The 23,295-nt window shown below is 34.8% G+C and overlaps 1 protein-coding gene and 3 long non-coding RNA genes across 7 annotated transcripts in view; 2 read left to right on the top strand and 2 right to left on the bottom strand.

Moving 5' to 3' along the window:
- The first annotated feature begins 3,548 nt into the window (after nt 1-3,548).
- On the top strand, nt 3,549-8,311 carry LOC124459077. Of its 4 annotated transcripts, XR_006953433.1 has the most exons (8): nt 3,549-3,840; nt 3,931-4,100; nt 4,191-4,406; nt 4,951-5,208; nt 5,367-5,437; nt 5,518-5,593; nt 5,844-6,624; nt 7,607-8,311. It is a non-coding gene; the product is annotated as an uncharacterized LOC124459077 (long non-coding RNA). The 4 variants fall into 4 exon arrangements; XR_006953430.1 differs by lacking the exon at nt 7,607-8,311 and having other exon boundaries at nt 3,557-3,840; nt 5,844-7,041; XR_006953431.1 differs by lacking the exon at nt 7,607-8,311 and having other exon boundaries at nt 3,558-3,840; nt 5,388-5,437; nt 5,844-7,041.
- On the bottom strand, nt 4,130-4,832 carry LOC124459096. Its single transcript, XR_006953461.1, has 2 exons — nt 4,431-4,832; nt 4,130-4,354 (listed from the first exon to the last, which is right to left on the bottom strand). It is a non-coding gene; the product is annotated as an uncharacterized LOC124459096 (long non-coding RNA).
- Nucleotides 8,312-10,191: 1,880 nt separating the features above from the next.
- The window catches only part of LOC124459128 (follistatin-related protein 5-like), a gene marked incomplete at its 5' end in the record, with an annotated part of 41,675 nt that continues 28,571 nt past the window's right edge, over nt 10,192-23,295 (bottom strand). The window contains one exon of the mRNA XM_047008655.1: nt 10,192-11,208. Within this exon, the coding sequence (XP_046864611.1) occupies nt 10,376-11,208 (833 nt within the window). The remainder of the gene's footprint in view (nt 11,209-23,295) is intronic.
- Nucleotides 13,821-17,956, top strand: LOC124459068. Its single transcript, XR_006953409.1, has 9 exons — nt 13,821-14,192; nt 14,542-14,636; nt 14,867-14,944; nt 15,374-15,543; nt 15,757-15,797; nt 15,876-15,917; nt 16,180-16,307; nt 16,507-16,600; nt 17,737-17,956. It is a non-coding gene; the product is annotated as an uncharacterized LOC124459068 (long non-coding RNA).

The raw sequence follows: 23,295 nt of genomic DNA, 5'->3' as shown, positions 1-23,295 counted from the left end.
ATCAAATAAAGTGATGTTTACCACAGTTTCTAAAAACAATAAGCGAAAGATTTCGAACAAAATTGATGCAGAAAACACTAAAAAAGCGACGAAGCTGGTTTCGAACATATTTACAGCATATTTAAACAAGAAGAACTCGAAAAAACCGTTTGACAATTACAACTAAGGGCAGGTTTCGAAATGTTTTACATTGATGAGTGTAAATAATATTTCAGTTTGTTGAGGTGAATGATAAAACAATTATTCAATTCGTTTTTCGCATGATATCAACAATTATTCATACCTCTGTCAACGTTATCCGTCCCAGCTTTGCTTCGGCAGATGACATTGACCTCGGTCTGAATAATTCTATATATCATGCTCAACTTCATCTAATAACTGTTCATTATTAAAATATTAACTTGCTAAACTGAGGGGCGTTTTGCTGGTATATTTGTGCGTTATAATCGTTTTTTCCTAGGAATATTAAATTTCACTGTGTAGCACAAATGACTCTATGACTGTACCACTACCTTATAATGGTTTAAATGACAGAAAAATTACAGTCCCTTGAAATGAAAAATATCAAATGTAGCCAAAACGCAAAACAAAAAAATGAAAGCCAAAATGTAGTTTTTTGGCCGTACAAAACCAGGCTACAAACCCTAAACATGGCGACTGTATTATTGATGACGTCACGTTCACATCAAGAATACAAAGTTCTCAGACATAAAATTTCCTCGTTATTTTATTGTCTGAGAGGAAACTAGAAAGGTGGCAAAATTTTCAATCTGAAGCTGCAATAACAATTTGTCATATTTATGTCATTTTAGCCAGTAAATAGCAAGAAACTTATCACGTGCTTTCGTACAAGTATACCCGTCGTAGATGGTCAAAGTACAGTACACCAACAGCTAATGGTGCAGTTTCATTCTTGTAATTTTACCATGCATATAAAGTATGTCACGTTTTAAATTTTGTTGCGTATAATAATAATGGCAGTACTAACGAAAATTGATATCCAGTTTGGTGTAGTCTTAAGAAGTGATTGAATGTTGGTGTTATTAGGGTAAACCTACCACTAGTAGGTGCCCCTAGTGCGCATGTGTGAACGCTACTTATAAAACATATTCACGTAGGGTGACTCGCTTTCTAGGATAACCCTTCTGCTGGGGTTACCGTACCTCCATGTAAATAGTCTCTAAGCAAATTGCTTTTGTATATTTCATGGGAAATAGTCCAAACAAATTCAACGCATAATTTAATAATGATGTGAGCAAAGCCATGTAATATATTTGAAAAATGCCATTTATATAAATAACATGTAAATATATAATTCTTAATTGGTGACCAAAGTTTGTGATAGACATGTGCTGTATATAGTATTTTATCATACAACTTGCAATATACAGTATATATATCATTAAAGTGAATCAGTGGAGAAATAATTTTTCAACAGGCTTTAAAGGTTTACACATTTAACTTTACATATTTATCATCCAGTGTAAGCTACAAGAATTTTTAGTAAGTTATAACGTTTGATGAACGTTTTCTTACTTATACATACTTTTGTCCAAAAGGTAAAACTTCGGCTATGAACGCATGTCGTGGTTCGTTCATTGAAGGAAGATATTTCCATGAAGAACTACATCCCATTTTGAAACACTCCACTGATTTAAGATAATTACCTTTATCACCCACATCTCCCATGACAACAATTGTATCATCTGTTATAACTGCACAACAACAGGATCTCTTTTCCAACATGGATGGTAAGACTGTAATCTTACCTGTCTTAGTGTCATACATGATAACACTGTTCAAACTTTCTTTTCCATCATAACCTCCAAGAAGAACAACTTGATCTCTCCATTGAACTGTTGCCATTCTACCCAATGGATGAGGTAATGGAGGCATTTCCTTAAATGTAAGAGTCCTTGGATCAAATTCCAAAACACTGGACAAAGCTTTCCTATCTTTTCCCTCTCCTCCAAAAATAAGAACTTTATCATCAACAACAACAGCTCCATGGTCATTACGTGGTTCAGGCATATGACACAACTCTTTCAAAACATTAGATGTTGCACCTGTAATTTTTATTTCACTGATCAAATCTGAATATCCTTTACCACCAATGTGTCCTCCAATGTGAAAGATTTGTTGTTTATAAACAACAGTTTGATGATAATGACATTCATAAGGAAGCTCTGTGGGAAATGTCTTCCATGTCAAAGGAAACTGTTTTATATTCAATGTCTCCATTGACTTGCAGAACACTCCTCCAACAACAAATAAATCATCATTATAAATAAATGATGAAGACCACATGTGTACATTTTTCATTGATGCAATATTAAACCATTTCTCCTCCTTCCATGAAAATATTTCAACACTCTTTGAGGAACCATGTGGGTAACCTCCAGCAATGAAAATATCACCTTTTACAGAGTTCATCAACATTTCAATTGGTGATGTCAATGTTTGAACATGTTGTTCATTTATATTCATCTTTTCCAACATTTGAAACATCATGGCTTTCATTTCTTTCATTTCTTTGGTCACTGCAGAAAGATTTTGTTGAACATCTTTTATTTCTTTCCTTGATTCCATCATTTCTTTGGTCACTGTAGAAAGATTTTGTTGAACATTTTTTCTTTCTTTCCTTGATTCCATCATTTCTTTGGTCACTGTAGAAAGATTTTGTTCAACATTTTCTACTACAGATTCCATCATTTCTTTATACTGAGATGTCAATGGTTTCACGGAATCTTTTACTTCGTCTATTTTCCTGCTTAAGTTGTTCATTTGCATTTCCATTTCCATTTTGTCTTCAAAACTTCGTTGAAACATTTCGCTAATCTCTCGAAAGTCGTGAGAAGCAATCTTTCTGTATTCACATAATTCAGTTTCATGTTTAATCTTGTCTCGTTTGTTTATTTCCAGACCACAACGTTCATTAGAACACAACACTGGAGCAAAGCCACAATTTTCAACATGTCTTTCAAGATCTTCGACATTTATAAATTCAGGACAACCACGACTGGCGTAGTCGCAGTTGATCTTTAACTTTGAAATCATTTTATTTATAACACGCGCTGGATGAAGCGTAGCTACAGTTAAATCATCTTGACATTGAGGACATCTTTGTACATTAACTCGTAGATGTTCTTCAATGCATTCACGACAAAAATTGTGTTGATTATGGCACATTCTGGCATCTTTCATGACATTCAGACAAATGGAACAGTAAAAATTTTCATCAACAACAGTCTTAAATCTTGATTCTTCGTATCCACTTTCGTAAACATTAGGACGACAAGCCATTTCATACGTCTTCCTATACAATTTAATATCAAAATTGTAGTACAGCTGTTAATGAGAAAATTTTTCACTTGAATGATACAAGGGTAAAACTTTCTTATAGTCTTACCTTGCCTCAAAAGACAAAATTTTGATATAGGGCTATCAATTGAGTTCTATTAGACTCAATGGGGCTATCCCATATTTTACATTTACAACGCGTTCTGCGCATGTCGTGTTTGATGACGTTAACAGTAGTAAAAAAAAAAACAAAAGTTCTGAGTCATCGCAATTTCTCCGTATATTCTTATATAACAGCTAAAGACGATAGAAAAATTATATTACAACTTTTGCTTTTGAGGAAAACATTCTGAAATATTCTACATTAAAGGACACATGCAAGATAGAAGACAACACTGCTCCTCTGATACATGGCGATCATATTTGCATCACACAAGAGGAAGAGTTTGCCACAGTGTGTACAAACGAAGCTGTCATAAAAACATCTATGGTCGTGTACACACATGACATTGGACCTATACCTGAGAGTGAAGAAAACGAGTAAATATTACCTTAGAAGTATAATTACGTGTAAGTCGAGAAGTGTATAATGCCGATAAGTATCTTAGACAAAATTTTGTATCTTTCAAGAAACGTAACGCTAAACGGCGTACCGACAGTGGACGGCTTGGGTGCATGGCAAGTTGGGAAAAAAGTACAGACTACCCATACCTTCTTGTGCTGGAGACAAAATCCGGAAAGCATTTCCTTCGCCTTCTGGAGAATACAAAGGATTTGAATATGCTCAACACAACTGAATGGTAGGGCTTATGGCGTATGACAAAGTCTGTTCATTTGTAATTATGTTTATTTCATGTGGAACGCTATTTCTATTATCTTTTTATATATAGAAGCGACATTTATGTTGCTTAATGGCTTCAGCTTTGCTGATTTTTGATTTGTGGCAAGTCAATGGGACAGGTATTTCTTTCACTCCAGACATGAAGAGCTTCGGACAGTGTTGGATTAATGCGTCTGCAGTACAAAACTTCTTTCATCAAGTCCTTAACATATCCTGACAAGCAAATCATTATTTATGTTGGCTTTGCATTGCACTTTGAGAAAAAGTAAGTTTATTTTTCTGTGCTAACCATAAGTGCTGTCAATTTTCACTGGTTTGATATCCCCTTGCTCTTCTTTTGAATTTAAATAAGCCACTCTCCAAATCAATTCCTCTTCTGTTTGCCCATCATTCTTCATTTTATGAGCTTTGTTTCCATTCTCATTGAAATGAAGAGCAGCAATAAACAATCTACAAATGAATGTTAAGTTTATGTTTACAACTATTGCAACTTATTGCTTTTGCAATGATGACTTTTTTTAAGTAATCATACACAAATCATTTTTATATTACCTTGCTTACATTGATCTGTAGAAAAAATTAAGTATGTTTTGGTGCAAAAAGAATTACCACTCGGTGGAAACCTTTGATGGATGAAGTCTGCTTTTGATAACTGAGTTTTCCATTATCTGTCATGAGATACTTGGACTCAACAATCAAGACAGCTCAACATAAGCTTTTGAACCTAAGATCAGAAGTTAGTTAACAAAAAAGAATGTTGATGTTACTTTGAAATTTATTCCACAATACCTTTTTTATCCACATTCTAGGCTCTAACATATCATATTCACATTTTGGGAATACATCACTATGTCCCTCATGGATGTCACATATATGGTTGAGAACTGACAACCACTTTGCCTTGACAAGTTCTTCATCACCATTGCTGGAAGCAGCACACCAGTATACATGGTTGGAAATTGATTGGGCCCAATCTGACAATAATTTGCAACCACTTTTTTTTGATGCTGCCCAAATGTTCTTTTTAATTCCTGTTGGATTTTGATTATTGATGAAATGTGTAAAAGGTTGGTTTGTTATTACAATCTATACCTTTTGCTACATGCCATACATCAAAGTAGTGCTTGATTTTTGGTCTTTGTTTTTTCATGTAAGATTTGATTTGAGCATGTCTGTCTGTGGTCATTGACTTAACCTTCATCCCACTTTCATCAAACTTTGCCAGATATCTTTTTAATTCCTCAAGTTCCATTGCTCCAGAGTTCGTCACTTCATTGGACTGTTTAACATAATTATGTGAGTATTCTAACCATGTTTTACATACATTTGTTGAAGAATTGTTACCTGAACAAGTTGTGTGTCTAAAATGTTGTTAGATTCCAAATGCATGCAGCTATATGACCCATACTCGGCACAATATCCAGGCAAATCACATCTTCCATCTCTTTCAAGGTTAATGTTCCTTTTATTAATTTATTATTAAAGCAGAAACAAAACAGCATATATTTAATTATTTAAGTTACATAATGAGCGTTGTCCTAAACCATGCGGTATCGAGCAGAACAGAAGATAACAATTAGCATACAATAAGAAGTGCTTACCAGATCATGTGACTAGTACTATGATCAGATATCTTATACTTAGTTTAATACACATATATAATGTATCGTCATTCCTAACACCTTTCTCTGATTTATTCTAGAAGATGCTTTTGGTGCATATGCCAAACATTTGAAACACTGGGTATCAAATACGCTGTTTGAATATAGCTATATGTGCGCTCTGACAGAAATTGTATGCTTGAGTGACAAAGGAATTGAAGAACTTTGCTGGGGCTACTACCACTAAAAAAGATGCTGGCAGCAAAGACCAAGTTACCCAAAGGCATTCGCCCATGCAGAGGTTGGCTATTCCAGTCTCGAACATAACCACAATGACATTTTGCTAGTACGTTAACCATACTACCAGTCGTTTTGGTCACAATGGAACAACTTTCACCACAACATGGGCATTGACTCACTGTCTCAGGCATCTATCAAACACTATGTATTTTCTCTCATTTTGAGCATCTTTCCTATAACATAAAAATTACCATCAGAAGCAGAGAGAGATAAACGTAACGTTCTGAGAAACATATAACAGAGAAAAGCAATGTAAAGAATAGTCAGGTGACTGGATAGTTGGTACTAACGTCACATTGTCATTGTCAGATTCTTCATTTCCGCTTAACTCGTTTGAACATTGAGAGTCTGATCCATTGTAGCTATTGCTCATCGTCGACGTGCTTTCTGTATCAGACCATACAGCGCTATCCTCAAAATGTTCAATTTCACATGAAGTCGTCTGTGTGCTGTGATTTTTTGTTGAAATGAACTCAACCTCCGTACCTTAGCATAAAATTATCGTATTGCTGGATTTTTCACAAAAATCAAAACGGCCGAAATGGAAAGTCTATACCTCTACTTATCATATTTGGCACTTTTGTAAGTTTTGTTTGAGTGGTTCTTGACCTTTCGTGTTTTTGCGGACGGATTGTTATGTCTGCTTACCATTTCACATTGTGCTTCTAAGGTATAAGGAATTTTCTATGAGTTAAAATAACATAGAAAAGATCAAACGACATTAGTCTGAATTAGTTACCACTGTATATGTTTGCGTTTCGCTGTCTACATATATTTTGACATCTTTTATCTTAGACTAACTTCCTTTGAGATAAAACGCACAAACATTTCGAGCCGATGTCGACACATCGTGGTCGTCGTCTACAAGAAAGTCGTTATGTTCTGCAAGAACCTCGTTAATAATCTAAAACCATAAAATTGTCCTCAATTTGGCAATGCTATATAGCTTAGTTTTTGATAAATGTAAACAAATATTGCTAACTATAACTATAATATTCACCTCTTGCCTTCGTCTCTTCTCAAATGCAGTTCTAACATTTGTTGGCTGCTTCCTTTTACATCGTGGGTATAGCATCCTTCTTAAGGCGAAGCCTTCTTGCTGTCCATCCTACTGATTGCATCGCTTCAAAATTTAGCACGAAGCACGAACAGTTATTCATAGAGTTCAACGTCCTTGACAGATGGCTTTTTTGGCTATCTCTCATGGCTCAAAGCTTCTTTGTTTCTTCTCGGGCGTTATTTTTGGCGCGACTTGCATGTTATCAAATTTGTTTCCTTGCTGTTTTTTCAGAATCCACTCATGGATTATTAGATACATAGAATATGCTTTAGCATGGCGACTTTGCATTAAGAAAAATAAATATTTATTCAAGGTACACAAATTCAAATAGTGTTTGATAAAAAGTAAGCGTTGTATGACAGGAAACCGAGTATAAAGACTCTCATACACACCGAACTAGCTGGGGAACTATCAGTATTAGAGATAACTTAGCTTTTGCTTGCAGTTATTCAACTGCTATGGCCATTGTGAACTGCAATTGACTTAAATCTTACATCTTTGTAGATGTATATCCAGTGGATGACTGTTGGTGCTCGTATTGACGGACGTTTCGACATTCTTTGCGGTAGTCACTTTCAGAAAACTTGTCAATTTTCATAAGTGATATATTTATTTCATAGTTGCTATAGTCTTTGTGTCTCATTTTTGTTTCACTTTCATTGTCGATAATCATTGTCGTTTGATGCAAAATTGCTGTCTTCTCTTACATTGCATGCGATTTCTGTAAATGGGACTAAGATTTCGGACAATTTTTTACAAAAAACAATGACTTTACAAATAGCTTCCTGTACTATTACTTCCTGCTATAACAGAAAACGCACAGGAACATGAAATTAATTTGTTCTACACATATTTATGATACAACAGACAACACGCTAGCTCTTGTAATGAGTGAATGTCGATGGACGTTCTTCATTGGATGGAAAGCTGAAAAAACAGACAATGACAAAGTCGAAGTTAAGCCAATTGAAAATTTCGAAAGTTGGAATGAAGTGTTGAAACGGTCCTGGGAGACATATTGTCTTTACACTTTTTCTCTCCCAAGCAACCACTACTCAATTCAGTTTGACGAAAGATTGTTTCCGAGCACTCACATTTATACCAACTTGGGGCAAGGACGTCTTTCTTACTTGAGCTACATACTAAATGAGCAAAAATTATACCGACATAACCAACAAAATAAAGTAATCTTGTTATTTGCTATACCAACCGGTCTCTGTTTAAAATTTGAATACCATAATTCTTCAAAATTTCGTTCAAAGGCTTATGTGTAGATGGCCAATACGTACGGTGGCCTATATCCGCCATGGCAAAATATTTCAATTACAAATCTAAAACATTAGTAACTACGTCACAAAGTTAATACTCACGGCAAAACATATATACTCACGGCAAAACATATATACTCACGGCAAAACATTGGTTTTGTGCATGTCACTGACATACATAATACAACGGGGGAATGAGACGTACGTAAGACCTCCAAATTCATGAACTTGGAAAACTTTTGAAACTGTCTAAAATGTACATTTGGTTTTTATATAATCATGTTTTATATCCATGTTCAATGTTGACATCATTTATTCAACTATAGTTTAGTGAATTGAATTGCTTCTGACGTATTCATAATTTGAAAGTACGTCGATATCAATGTCTTATGTTCATGTCAATTTATGTTTCTATTGTTTCAACTTCTATTTCTCTCACATGTCCTGTATTGCTCTCGCCTGTACTTTATTGCTCCTACATGTCCTGTATGTTGGTGGATATAGATAGTTTAGGCTAGTAGAGTCCTTAGATGGACTGTTAGTATTGATGTTGACTGACATATTATAGAGAACTTTAGCGGTAATCATCTTCATAATCAAGATAACTACCGCTAAGGTTGTGGTAACGTCAGTCAACATCAACAGTCCTTCTCATGACTTCATAACCTTGACGATCTTCATCTACTCACATACAGGACATGTAGGAGCAATGAAGTACAGGCGAGAGCAATACAGGACATGTGAGAGAAATAGAAATTGAAAAAATAGAAACATATATTGACATGAACATAAGACATTGATATCGGCGTACTTTCCAAATTATGAATACGGTCAGGAGCAATTCAATTCACTTAAACCTTATATAAAAGTTGAATAAATGATGTTAACATTGAACATGGATATAAAACATGATTATATATAAACCAAATGTACATTTTAAACAGTTTCAAAAGTTTTCCAAGTTCTCAGGACTTCATAACCTTGACGATCTTCATCTACTCACATACAGGACATGTGGGAGCAACACTATTCACATGCCTTTATTGCTCCCACATGTCCTTTAATGTCTCCAAATGTCCTGTATTGCTTCCAGAGGCGTAACTAGAACGTTAATTGGGGTGTATATTCATATATTCAGTTGTGCCCTACTGATTTCTTTTCTAAGGAAACTTTTCAAAAATTTCAAGCGAAAGTGAGAATCTTCACGAGGAAAACCAGGAAAGACAACATATACAAAATATATGAAGAAATGATATTAACTTTTCCCAAGAAATTTTGATGGCCAAAACCTCTTTTGCAAATTATTTAATAAAAACAGTAATACAAAAACAGACACTAAAATTACAAGCCAGTCCGTTTGAAGGAAGCCAGTTTAATCAAAGCGGTGGAAAACGCCAGGCATCATCCCATTCTCAAGAATCTTGTCAATGATTGTAACTCGATCTTATGTTACAAATATGGAGAAAATTTACAAAGGAACGATTTTAATCTCGATTGGAATACGGTATGTTTTTAATGTTCTCATATGTCTTCGATTGCTCCCGCATGTCCTGCATTGCTCCTACATGTCCTGCATTGCAATGCTTGTATTGCTTTACGTGTTCTGTATTGCTCCCAAATGCCGCATATTGCTTTCGAATTTCTTGTATAGCTCGTCACAGCCGCCATGTTGGTTGAATTTGACAAAGCAATGTTCTTTTTTCACAATTCAAATTTCAACCAACATGGCGAATATCTCTTTTTGCTTTGAATTTTTGGGAGAATAGCTGAAATGCACCTACTGCATGGCAAAGTTAAAAGAATAATTAAAATCGTGCACGATGGATTTCAAATTTGTCTACATTCATCATTTAAGAAACGGAGAACACCAGTACACTTAACATGTCTAGATAATTTAATTATTGCATAATCGACTGTTATATCTAATATTTTAATTATGTAAGTTGTCGTGTTTTACCAAACACGTCAGACGTCAAAAATGGCATTGTGACATCATGTCCACTTTTTAAAACAAAAATCTGTAGAGAATGCAAAACCAAATCATCGCCACGAAAGATTTAGGACTACCTGACCCAGAAACTCTCTGATTAGGATCAACGACCCAGACTGCCAAATCTCCTTCATTAACGTTCGCAATTTTCCCATGAACCTTTTGGGTCTCAGCATCAATGATGACGACAGTCTTCGATTTCGATGCAGGGGAAAGAATCCATTTTCCGTTTATAAACAACTTTCGTGAAGCGCCGTGTCGTCTTGTCTCAAGACGATCCACGTCATCGATATATTTCCAACGGCTGCTATCATTTCTTCCTGCCAGCTCCAAATCGACGACCGCCATTTTGTTTATGTAATCAAGCGTGACAAATACATAGTAGGTATCGGGATTTGTTTTCTTGGGGTAAAAAACCGCACGTGACACGCCTCCGGGGATCAAGAGTTGAGGGTGATGCTGGAAATCTGATCCAGAAAAAAAGAGTATGTTCATTCGACTGATGTTTCCTCTGCGATATGTGGTAACAAGGAATCTGCCATTAGGCGAAGCAAAGGAGTAGCCAGGAAACCTGAAGGTTCGAGTTACAGTGTCATTGGAAGGGTTGATTTCAAGTGTGGAAACGCTGCGATAACGATATCGACAGTCGACATACACACGTTGATTGTAAAAGTTATATGCAATTCTGAATGTGCCTGTGCATCCATGTGTTGAAAGATTCACAAAGCCTGCGTATGACTTTCCTTCCAAGTTCAACTTATGAATGCCCGGATTACTGAAGTGAGTGACGTAACCACGTTGACCTTTCAACAATGCTTTATCGGCAATCATTTGACCATGTGTCCATCCTAAGTGACATATTTGTACTCAGACAGGTTAAAATACTAAAACATTCATGATTAAATTAAAGAAAGTCTGTAATTTGGTTCGTCTCTTGTTCATCTGCAATTCTTTTCTTATTTAATGAGTTGAATTTTGAATCGTGTTCCCGTTTTTGTCACTTCGAAATAAATAAACGTTGCAACTTTACGTTTAATGTTACTACCCTAACTCTAAAGGCTGAAACACCCTGGGCAGTCGCCTCAGTCGCGCGTCCAAAGCGAATTGATGCGCACGCGTCAGTCGCTTGAACGCTAGAAACACACATGCAGCGACCATCGCGACATTTACCGTGGCGTCTATTGAACATGGCGGTGATTTTAGTTTGTTACAGACACAGATATCACTTAAACTTTTTATTTTGGCCTTTATTATAGCTACTAATACATGAATATTTACTCAGTACAAACTACTATGTGGAGAAAAGAAAACAAGCCAGTTAAAACACACCAATATGATCATAGCCCATTACGCGTATATCGTGGACAATCTTATTTTGTGCATTTAGGTTGTGCATTAGGGTTCCAGTTTGTAGCTCCTATTGTCCCTATTTGATAAGTCATATAAAAACTGAAAGATTCCAGTGTGAATTCACTATATATTGCCTTCGTTTTCCAAGGTATAATCTATAAATTTCGTATGATGCTTATAGGCGGATCTCCACTAGACGATTTTTATGACGATCGTCTTAAAAATTCGCTGCGCCACATGCGCAGTAGGAAATAAAAATCGTCAACTAAATCGTCAAGCGCTCGATGAAAAGTTGAAACGGTTTCTACTTTTTGTCGAGCGCTTGACGATCGTCGTAAATTGAACCAATGAAATTTCATTCCGTGAAACTAATTACCATTTCTCTAAAGTCAAAATGGCTGCCACCAGTGGAGAAAACGAATTCCAACTGAACGGTACAAATCCTGTAGAAAATATACCGTCAGAGATTCAAATACTTGCATCTCCGAGGAATATCTCAGTGGTGCAACATTTTGTTGATCAAAATGTGGTGCAAGATGTTGGAGAGCTCGATAAGGAAATGTTTTTACAAGCTCTCCGAGACTATAGTTGCTTGTGGGATACAAGCAATATAAACTACAAAAATAGGACCATGAAACTTAATGCATGTATTTTGGTCGTTTTCGCTTTGTTTTCATGGATCTTACTCTACATGCATGCAGTAAAATCAAATGCCTTCGAAGAAGTAAATAATGCATTAAAGTTTGATTCACATCCGCCATTTTCTTAATTTCACATTGCAATTTGCAATCGTCTTTGACGATTTTGTTGACGATTTTGTTGACGATTTTATTTCCTACTGCGCATGTGGCGCAGCGAATTTTTAAGACGATCGTCATAAAAATCGTCTAGTGGAGATCCGCCCTATGACAGGAAATATCAAAAGTCATCCTTGCAGTTATGAACTAACAATTAACAAAAAAACAACTAAAGTATCTCAGGTATCTGTCGGATTGACCCTGAAAATCGTAGCAAAATTCAAAATATCTTTTTCTGCATCAAGGACACAAAAAATCGTACACACTTATGAGTACCAAGAGAAATGGTACTTTGTCGTACCTGCTGGATATACGTTTTGCTCATATAGAAAAGCCACAATTAGTTTTGGAAATCAGTCATACTACTGTTCCGGAACAGACTTCAAATTTGTTAAGTTTGGTACTATTTGCTCGGGGAATAGATTATGTAATAAAAAAGAACGGTCATGTTTCCATGACGAACACAACATCAATAACAGGCCAAATTTTCATTTCGCTTTCTGTTTTATCATACTCTGTGTTTTTCTTTTCATTTAATGTAAAACGTTCATTGCCAACACCCACTCATTTATTAACAGCTAATGTGTAGTTTCTAGTATCATAAATATAAATGGACAATATAATGTTTCTGTGAAGAAATGAAAGCTTAGTTTCATGTATAAACACGAGATGTATTTTGTAAACTTACTTTAAGTACGGCGCAAAATCCTTATGGCATTTTGCGTAAAAACTTGTATAGTAACTATGAATATGTAGTTGATTAGCATTTATGTATGTGTGTGACAATAATAAAGTCATTAGTAAACTCAATTGTCAATTGATAAACTTTGTGCTTCTAGCTGCATGTTTGTGGTATGCAAAATGAAACTGCTGTGTAAACGTCATATTTATTATGAAATATAAAATTTTTCACTTTTAGTTTTGCTAACTTGAATGAATTAAGTTCGTTATCTTAAATGAAAGATTTTTCAAATAAACTGCTAAGGTTATCCCTACCTATACGAGTTCCACTTTTTATTAAAAGATTCATTACAGGGAAATGATAGCAATTGCTGATAGCAATTCCATATTTGCAGTATAGTTAATTCAAATCACAAATTCGGATTTGACAAAGTCGATGTCATTTAAAGACATTAGAATTGATTCCACTAGACGAACAAAATGATACAAGATTCAACACTATGAATGCATTTAATTTTAAATCTTCACCATGCAGCAACTGTAAATTCTTCGAAGTAACATTTTATAAAAATTTTGGATATTTTGCCACCGATGTGTACACATGGTATGCAGCCAAATTAATCAGGTCCTAGTCTTTCTCCCGTAAGACTGTGATATAAATGTAGTTTTGATGGATGGAAACCATTATGAAAACGACTTGATTATGACCGCGCTAAATTTGAGAATTTAAGCGAGCAATGTTTTTGAAATATTTGTTACTTCACTTCAAATTTTGAATATCGGAGCAAAATTTTCTGCCTAAGTTAAAGATATACAGATATATAGAGTTGTAGTGATGGTGAATGGCACCGAAAAGAAAGCGAGAAGTCCCAAAGAAGGTTGGCAGGCAGAATCAAAGTAATTAAACTGCACATTTTGCCCTATTACGGTATTAAATACATCCATGTCGATTGATGAGCAAGAAAATAAATTGAACGATTATATAGCAGATTTTCTACTCAAAGGTAAATTTGTGAACAAAATTGTGTATTATCATTGACTTTTCATGTAATTATTAAGGATAAAAATATTAATAAAATTTGAAATCAGCTGTTGATTTAATTCAAACCTCCCATGTTGTTATTATTTTCAAAACCGTATTTTTTACCCCGAAGAAATTTTGGAGTACACCCTAAACTGAGGTGTATATCATCAAGATTATGTGTGCTTTGACCTAAAAAAATTTTACATGGTTTTGTCTACAAATAATGCACAAGAATTAAGTCGATACATCAAGTGTTGTTATGGATGAAGTAACCAATCATCCGCTGAAGATGTTTGTGATTTTAAGCATATGTATTTCTATTTCTACAGTAAAGAGCAGGCGTGAATGAATATCAAAATGCATTCAAAAAGCCAAAGCACAGACTGCAAATGCTTATAAGAGTCCAAGCATTGAAGTTGTTAAGGTATTGAAATTATATTGGATTATCTTTTCTTGTAAATGACTTATATGGCTCACCACCATATAAACGTCTGTGTCATACATCAAGAGATAAGTTGGTCCAATGTAAATTAAACCAACTATTTACTTGTCACTTTTAGAGTTGCATGTGAAAAAGAATACAGTTTTTAGTCTGTTACGAGTACTGTATGCTGTTTTGTTTGTGATGAAATAATACAATGTTTGGTATTCTAGGACAAGTCTTTCATTACCTAAGCACAACCAGAGGTGTCTAAACTAGATCCCATCCTTCAAGATCATTGGCATATCCAGGTTTGCAAGTTTTTTTCCAACTTTTCCTTTGCATCAATATATCATTCCATTTCTTGAAATGTTGTTTTTACCTTTTTGAGAATGTACGCCACATGAAATTTAAAGAATTTCTAAGTGAGCACAGTGTTTAGTCAAACAACCTGGCTGAAAAAGCTGATATGCAATAACATTTGCAAATCTTGCTGTTTTTGAGAAATTCTGTTACACCATTGATGTCTCTATAAACTTGGGGCACCTGTGTACGTACGTAGACGATCCTTTAAGTCTGTGAATGTGACACATTTGAACGAGCTCATTGATTTGTTCTCTGACGTACAGAGAATTTGTTCCTGAAAGTGAAATTTGTTTTAATACTTGTAAAACACTTTACTGTCTTCGAGATTATGTATTTTTAACAAAGACTACGTACGATGTGTTGATCTTTGCTAGGTGACAGCGTACATAACAGAGCTTCAAGCATCAGGATCAGTGACTGACAACATGTCTGTTAAGTCAAGTTTAGAATGAACTGTTATAATTTGTGTTTGTCAACAACCATATGTGATGTTTTGTCTTCAAGAGTGGCGGACGCTGAAGGAGGGAGAAAGTCACTATCTTACGTACGTATATTGATAATTTTATATTTGATAAAGAATGAGTAACACAACGAGTTACGACACCACGTAAATTGATCGAAATGATTTGACAAACCTCTCCCGTAGAAAATTTAGTCCATTGACCAGAACTATTTTCCAAAATATATAACCGTTCATTGCTAAGAAGTGTTGTTTTATTTGTTTATAAAACACAGAGTTTTATTTTTTTACTTTTAGATTGCCTTTGTCAAATCTCTCTTGTAAAATCAATAGCTCAGGTAGGATAATTGTCAGTTGTGGTTTACCATGCCTCAAAAGCAAGAGTAAAACTGTGTTCATTATCTTTTTTTATTAAGTTATCACACAGGAAAGACACCATAGCAAACAGCTATCTCCAAGTAATGGTTAAAATACAGAAATCTAAATAACGATCTGTTGTCATAGTTGCGTTTTTAGCTAAAAGTACACTATAAAGATTATGAAGTAGTTGAAGATATTAAGTCAATAATTAAATTAGTAAAGCCTGCTCCCCAGTCACCCCATAACCCGCGCATACTTGTTCTTGATATCCCAATTGCAAAAATTCTTCTTCATACTTTATGTAAATATCGTAATATCAGAGAACGTAAGCATGGATAAAATAGAAAGTTTTATTTATAGATTTTGAAATATGAGCCAACAAAACTTCTACTACAATCTGTGTCGTTATTTCGCTATGAAACTTTACAAAAACTTCGCTCGTGAATTGTTCGTGTTAAAAGTATGAGAGCTCCAAAACCTGGGGAGAGGTTTGTCATTCATGTTACGTAAAGTCTTGTTCTTATCCAAAACTCACATAGCCACAATCACCCTCACCACCATTATCTTTATCACACATTAACTCTCACCATCATTTTTTATCTCAAACCATCATTACCGTAATCCAGCAATCACCCTCACCACGTCCTTTATCCACATTACTCATTGTCATTATCCGTTCCTACTTAGAGTGATACCCATGACTGGATCACCGCTGACCAATGATGTTGCGCCCTTGGACAACAATGCTCCGAAGGTCATCATACTATTAACAGGTGGAAAGGTTAGTCATTTCATTTTAGTGGCTACCTTTTTGATTCCTAGTATGAATTGTGTTTTATTTAAGAAATAAAAGATGTTTACTGTGCTTGCACAGGCTTATGCAAACCGAAGATTCGTTTGGGAGAACTTGAGAGCAGATCAGTGCAAGCCCGAGACCGAAGATCGAGAGTTGCACATGCTCGAGAGTTCTTACAAACGTCTTCTAGGTTTGCACAAGTCAGTGTAAACACGGAAAATATCTTTTATTTCTTTTATAAAATAACAATATTGCGAAACAGACGAACATTTTAATTTTTCCTCTAAAATGTATTCATGATCTATTTGCAAATTCTCATTGACTGGTTGATTGTTATGATTGATTTGATTGGTAGAGCTTAGACGTGTTTTGCACAGGCTAATGCAAACACAGCTCTAGACCAATCAGCGCACGTGTTTCATTGTGTTTATTTTATAATGTTTGATGAAAGACCACCGTTGTATGACAGAAGTACAAAGACTCTCATACACACGGGAATTCTAAAATTTTAGACACCGTACCTAATCATTGGAGCATATAAGTACTAGACATTTCTTCATACCAACCTACATGGAATTTGAATTTTGAAATATTTTAGATGACTAACTGCTAGTGATTTGGTCAACTACCTGCAAATTAGTAAGGGTAGAGCACGATCATGTGTGCTCTATGGGATTGAGAGACCCTCGCATTAGATAAAATTTCACTTACTCGGGCACCGTCTTAGAACAATGCATGGCCAAAGCCAGAAGGGATTACTTATGGTACTGAATTTAAGATGCTGTATTCTTATACAAGTATCTTTAGTTTACAGCTGATGATTGTTTTCAACGAGTATTTGAGATGTGTTCCATGTAAAGGCAGGTTTTAGTTCAAAACCTCTCGAAAGTTATAAGCCAGGGGGACATTGGATTGGTATAACTCACAACCTGTTAATTTTAACACGTTCTATAAATATTTACCAGCAATGTGCGAGGTAGATTACATTGACATGAAAGGTTGAGGATTTTCAAATGATTTTCGAAAGGTTACGTGCCCAACAACCCTCTAAGAAAGGAACATTTTCATTGATAAACAAACAATAATGTCTCGGACTGATTATCGAAGCACATCATTGTTAGATGATGCAAAAGGCCAAGTTCTACTCTGGTTATGTCAGTTTTAAAAGCACTTCAACAACCTGCTCCAGTGGATGTTTCAAGTCCAAAGAAAATTGACGTAGATAAGAAGAAAGAAGCATGTGTTAGTACGACAAATACACGACGTACTTTAAAAGTTATTGAACATGGGAAAACACGTATGTTGTTTCATTTTATGTAATACACATGTGTTTGCTTTTAACTTTGTGAGCAATTATTACTTTTTCGAATTTTTTCGTAAGAGATATTTTAATTTCATCACCTTGAGCTTTAAAGCTTACATCACTTTAGCCACTATGCCATATGGAACATCAAAATACTGGACGCTGATTGGCCGAGTGACTTTGGCTGTGTTCGAATTCTAGATATCTGTAGATATGACGTCATTACTACGAAAAAATTTTTCTACCATTATTGACTGACGCCAATAAAAGCCGAATTTGAAAAAAATCAAATAAAGTGATTTTTACCACAGTTTCTAAAAACAATAAGCGAAAGATTTCGAACAAAATTGATGCAGAAAACACTAAAAAAGCGACGAAGCTGGTTTCGAACATATTTACAGCATATTTAAACAAGAAGAACTCGAAAAAACCGTTTGACAATTACAACTAAGGGAAGGTTTCGAAATGTTTTACATTGATGAGTGTAAATAATATTTCAGTTTGTTGAGGTGAATGATAAAACAATTATTCAATTCGTTTTTCGCATGATATCAACAATTATTCATACCTCTGTCAATGTTATCCGTCCCAGCTTTGCTTCGGCAGATGACATTGACCTCGGTCTTAATAATTCTAGATATCATGCTCAACTTCATCTAATAACTGTTCATTATTTAAATATTAACTTGCTAAACTGAGGGACATTTTGCTGGTATATTTGTGTGTTATAATCTTTTCGTCCGAGGAATATTAAATTTCACTGTGTAGCACAAATCATTGTGACTGTCCCACTATCTTATAATGGTTTAAATGACAGAAAAATTACAGTCCATTGAAATGAAAAATATCAAATGTAGCCAAAACGCAAAACAAAATAATGAAAGCCAAAATGTACTTTTTTGGACGTACAAAAACCAGGTTACAAACCCTAAACATGGCGACTGTATTATTGATGACGTCACGTTCATATCAAGAATACAAAGTTCTCAGACATAAAATTTCCTCGTTATTTTGTTGTCTGAGAGGAAACTGGAAAGGTGGCAAAATTTTCAATCTGAAGTTGCATTAACAATTTGTCATATTTATGTCATTTTAGCCAGTAAATAGCAAGAAATTTATCACGTGCTTTCGCACAAGTATACACGTCGTAGGTGGTCAAAGTACAGTACATCAACAGCTAATGGTGCAGTTTCCCCATTCTTGTAATTTTACCATGCATATAAAGTATGTCACGTTTTAAATTTTGTTGCGTATAATAATAATGGCAGTACTAACGAAAATTGATATCCAGTTTGATGTAGTCTTAAGAAGTGATTGAATGTTGGTGTTATTAGGGTAAACCTACCACTAGTAGGTGCCCCTAGTGCGCATGTGTGAACGCTACTTATAAAACATATTCACGTAGGGTGACTCGCTTTCTAGGATAACCCTTCTGCTGGGGTTACCGTACCTCCATGTAAATAGTCTCTAAGCAAATTGCTTTTGTATATTTCATGGGAAATAGTCCAAACAAATTCAACGCATAATTTAATAATGATGTGAGCAAAGCCATGTAATATATTTGAAAAATGCCATTTATATAAATAACATGTAAATATATAATTCTTAATTGGTGACCAAAGTTTGTGATAGACATGTGCTGTATATAGTATTTTATGATACAACTTGCAATATACAGTATATATATCATTAAAGTGAATCAGTGGAGAAATAATTTCTCAACAGGCTTTAAAGGTTTACACATTTAACTTTACATATTTATCATCCAGTGTAAGCTACAAGAATTTTTAGTAAGTTATAACGTTTGATGCACGTTTTCTTGCTTATACATACTTTTGTCCAAAAGGTAAAACTTCGGCTATGGACAAGTGTCGTGGCTCGTTCATTGAAGGAAGATATTTCCATGAAGAACTACATCCCATTTTGAAACACTCCACTGAATTAAGATCTTTATCTTTATCATTCAAACCTCCCATGACAACAATTGTATCATCTGTTATAACTGCACAACAACAGGATCTCTTTTCCAACATGGATGGTAAGACTGTAATCTTACCTGTCTTAGTGTCATACATGATAACACTGTTCAATCCTTTTCTTCCATCATCACCTCCAAGAAGAACAACTTGATCTCTCCATTGAACTGTTGCCATTTGAGTCAATGGATGAGGTAATGGAGGCATTTCCTTAAATGTAAGACTCCTTGGATCAAATTCCAAAACACTGGACAAAACTTTGCCATCTTTTCCCTCTCCTCCAAAAATAAGAACTTTATCATCAACAACAACAGCTCCATGGTCATAACGTGGTTCAGGCATATGACACAACTCTTTCAAAACATTAGATGTTGTACCTGTAATTTTTATTTCACTGATCAAATCTGATCTTCCTTTACCAACAATGTATCCTCCAATGTGAAAGATTTGTTGTTTATAAACAACAGTTTGATGACCACTACATTCATAAGGAAGCTTTGTGGGAAATATCTTCCATGTTAAAGGAAAATGTTTTATATTCAATGTCTCCATTGACTTGCAGTCCATTCCTCCAACAACAAATAAATTATCATTATAAATAAATGATGAAGCCCAGTAGTGTTCATTTTCCATTGATGCTATGTTAAACCATTTCTCCTCCTTCCATGAAAATATTTCAACACTCTTTAAGGAACCACGTAAGTTACCTCCAGCAACCAAAATATCACCTTTTACAGAGTTCATCACCAGTTGAAATGTTGATGTCAATGTTTGAACATGTTGTACATTTATATTCATCTTTTCCAACATTTGAAACATCATGGCTTTCATTTCTTTCATTTCTTTGGTCACTGTAGAAAGATTTTGTTGAACATCTTTTCTTTCTTTCCTTGATTCCATCATTTCTTTGGTCACAGTAGAAAGATTTTGTTGAACATCTTTTATTTCTTTCCTTGATTCCATCATTTCTTTGGTCACTGTAGAAAGATTTTGTTCAACATTTTCTACTACAGATTCCATCATTTCTTTATACTGAGATGTCAATGGTTTCACGGAATCTTTTACTTCAAAAAATTTTTCGTCTATTTTCCTGCTTAAGTTGTTCATTTGCATTTCCATTTTGTCTTCAAAACTTCGTTGAAACATTTCGCTAATCTCTCGAAAGTCGTGAGAAGCAATCTTTCTGTATTCACATAATTCAGTTTCATGTTTAATCTTGTCTCGTTTGTTTATTTCCAGACCACAACGTTCATTAGAACACAACACTGGAGCAAAGCCACAATTTTCAACATGTCTTTCAAGATCTTCGACATTTATAAATTCAGGACAACCACGACTGGCGTAGTCGCAGTTGATCTTTAACTTTGAAATCATATTATTTATAACACGCGCTGGATGAAGCGTAGCTACAGTTAAATCATCTTGACATTGAGGACATCTTTGTGCATTAACTCGTAGATGTTCTTCAATACATTCACGACAAAACTGTGTTGATTATGGCACATTCTGGCATCTTTCATGACATTCAGACAAATTGAACAGTAAAAGTTTTCATCAACAACAGTCTTAAATCTCGATTCTTCATATCCACTTTCGTAAACATTAGGACGACAAGCCATTTCATACGTCTTCCTATACAATTTAATGCAAAATTAATACAGGAGTTGACGAAATTTTGTTTATCACTAAAAGTTCAAGCTAAAAGATAGGTTAAAATTTTCAATCGACGTTTGATAAACACGGAAGCTGAAAGCAAAGCAAAACAACGCCTAGTTTTATATTTTAACATACTTATGTTAAGCAAAACAAAGACAAAAGATAAAACAAAATAATGCAATGAAGCACATCAACAAAAAAAGACACAACTGAGGTCAAAGTTGCTAAGGTCAAAGAAGTGGAGCTTTAGTCAATCACATAAGGCAGTTCGTTCTTGGTGAAAAACATCCTAATTAAAGGTTATTTGTTGTAGTAAAATTACGTCTTTTCTTATAATGCAGAATTAACGTTAATCCAAGACGATTGTTACGTTTTCAGTTCAAAACTACATTTGTTTAGTCTGAATCACTGGTTGAAATTCTGAAACTCGTTTGTTTTGGGTGGCACCCTAAGTTCATTGCATTTGTTTCTTTGACTGTCAATATTTCTGATCATTTTAGATACGATGATCATATATTTATAACACAAGGAAACATGTTTCAAGACACAAGTAAAACATATTTCACAAAGACTGTTGAATCCGATTTGCAAATTAAAAGTTTAGACATCTTTTGTTACTATGTTTTAACAAATAAATTATTGATAACATTCAAAATGCTAAATGGAACTGACAAAAGGTTGCAAGAGTGGGAAAAATGACCATGTTAAGAATACCTTAGGTGATGAGAGATTCCTTTCTTCGCAGTTAGCCTGCAGTTGGCCACTTATCGTCGATTTCAGTTAACTTTTCAAATGGTGGTTGCCAAGTTACTTTCTAATGTTGCCAACTATATTTCCAAATATGGAATATTCGTTATGAACTTGTCAACTTGAGTTGACAAGTTGTGTACTTGAGTACTGAAGTTGTGTACTTGAGTACTGAAGTTGTGAACTTGAGTAATGAAGTTGTGAACTTGAGTACTGAAGTTGTGAACTTGAGTACTGAAGTTGTGAACTTGAGTACTGAAGTTGTGAACCAAAGTTGCGAAGTACTGGCAAACGCGAAAGGTCTGCGGGAGTTTCTATTTCTGCGGGAATTTTATTTTTGAAGAACTGGCGCAAAATTCTAATATCGCGAAGAAGTTTTGGTCTGTTCATTTTATATTCAGCATTAATTTTCATCATCTGGGGGTTAATGCTTTTATAAATTGGTGCTCACTCTGGCTTTGAAAATTATTAATACCATTTAATTCTTCTTGGAGTTGCTTAATAGTCTCGTTTTTGTTTTATCTTAAACTTCAATCGATTTATGTCCGCAGAATATTCGGGATGTTTGTCTTTAAGTCCACAATAAGTAAACGCGGAACATTTTTCAAGAATACACGGTTTAGTTTGTGTGTTTCTGTGACCTCGGTGGTGGCAGTTGCTGCAGATGACTTTGTAATTAGCAATCATTGGTAATTCAGGAACATTTAAATTCATTGATTCTAATTGCACGTTCATCTCTTCCAAATCTTGTTTGTTGTGATGAATTGAGTCTTCGATTGTCCTTCGCCGATTTTACAATGAACGTTTAGCGGGTATACTTGTATCCTATTTCAGATAGTTAAACGCAACATTATAAATTTATACATTTATTTTTATTGTGACTACAAAAACAATGACGCACGACAGTATTCAGTTTTAAGAAATATGTCACTTTACGACCTACCTCGTACGAAGCAGATGGATTTTCATCCACGTCAAGACAGCTTTTTGATTGAGAT

This window comes from Xenia sp. Carnegie-2017, unplaced genomic scaffold (assembly GCF_021976095.1).
Source record: "Xenia sp. Carnegie-2017 unplaced genomic scaffold, XeniaSp_v1 HiC_scaffold_64, whole genome shotgun sequence".
Classification (NCBI taxonomy): Eukaryota; Metazoa; Cnidaria; class Anthozoa; order Malacalcyonacea; family Xeniidae; genus Xenia; species Xenia sp. Carnegie-2017.
Note: the sequence above shows the minus strand (reverse complement) of the source record. Positions and strands in the feature narration are given on the sequence as shown.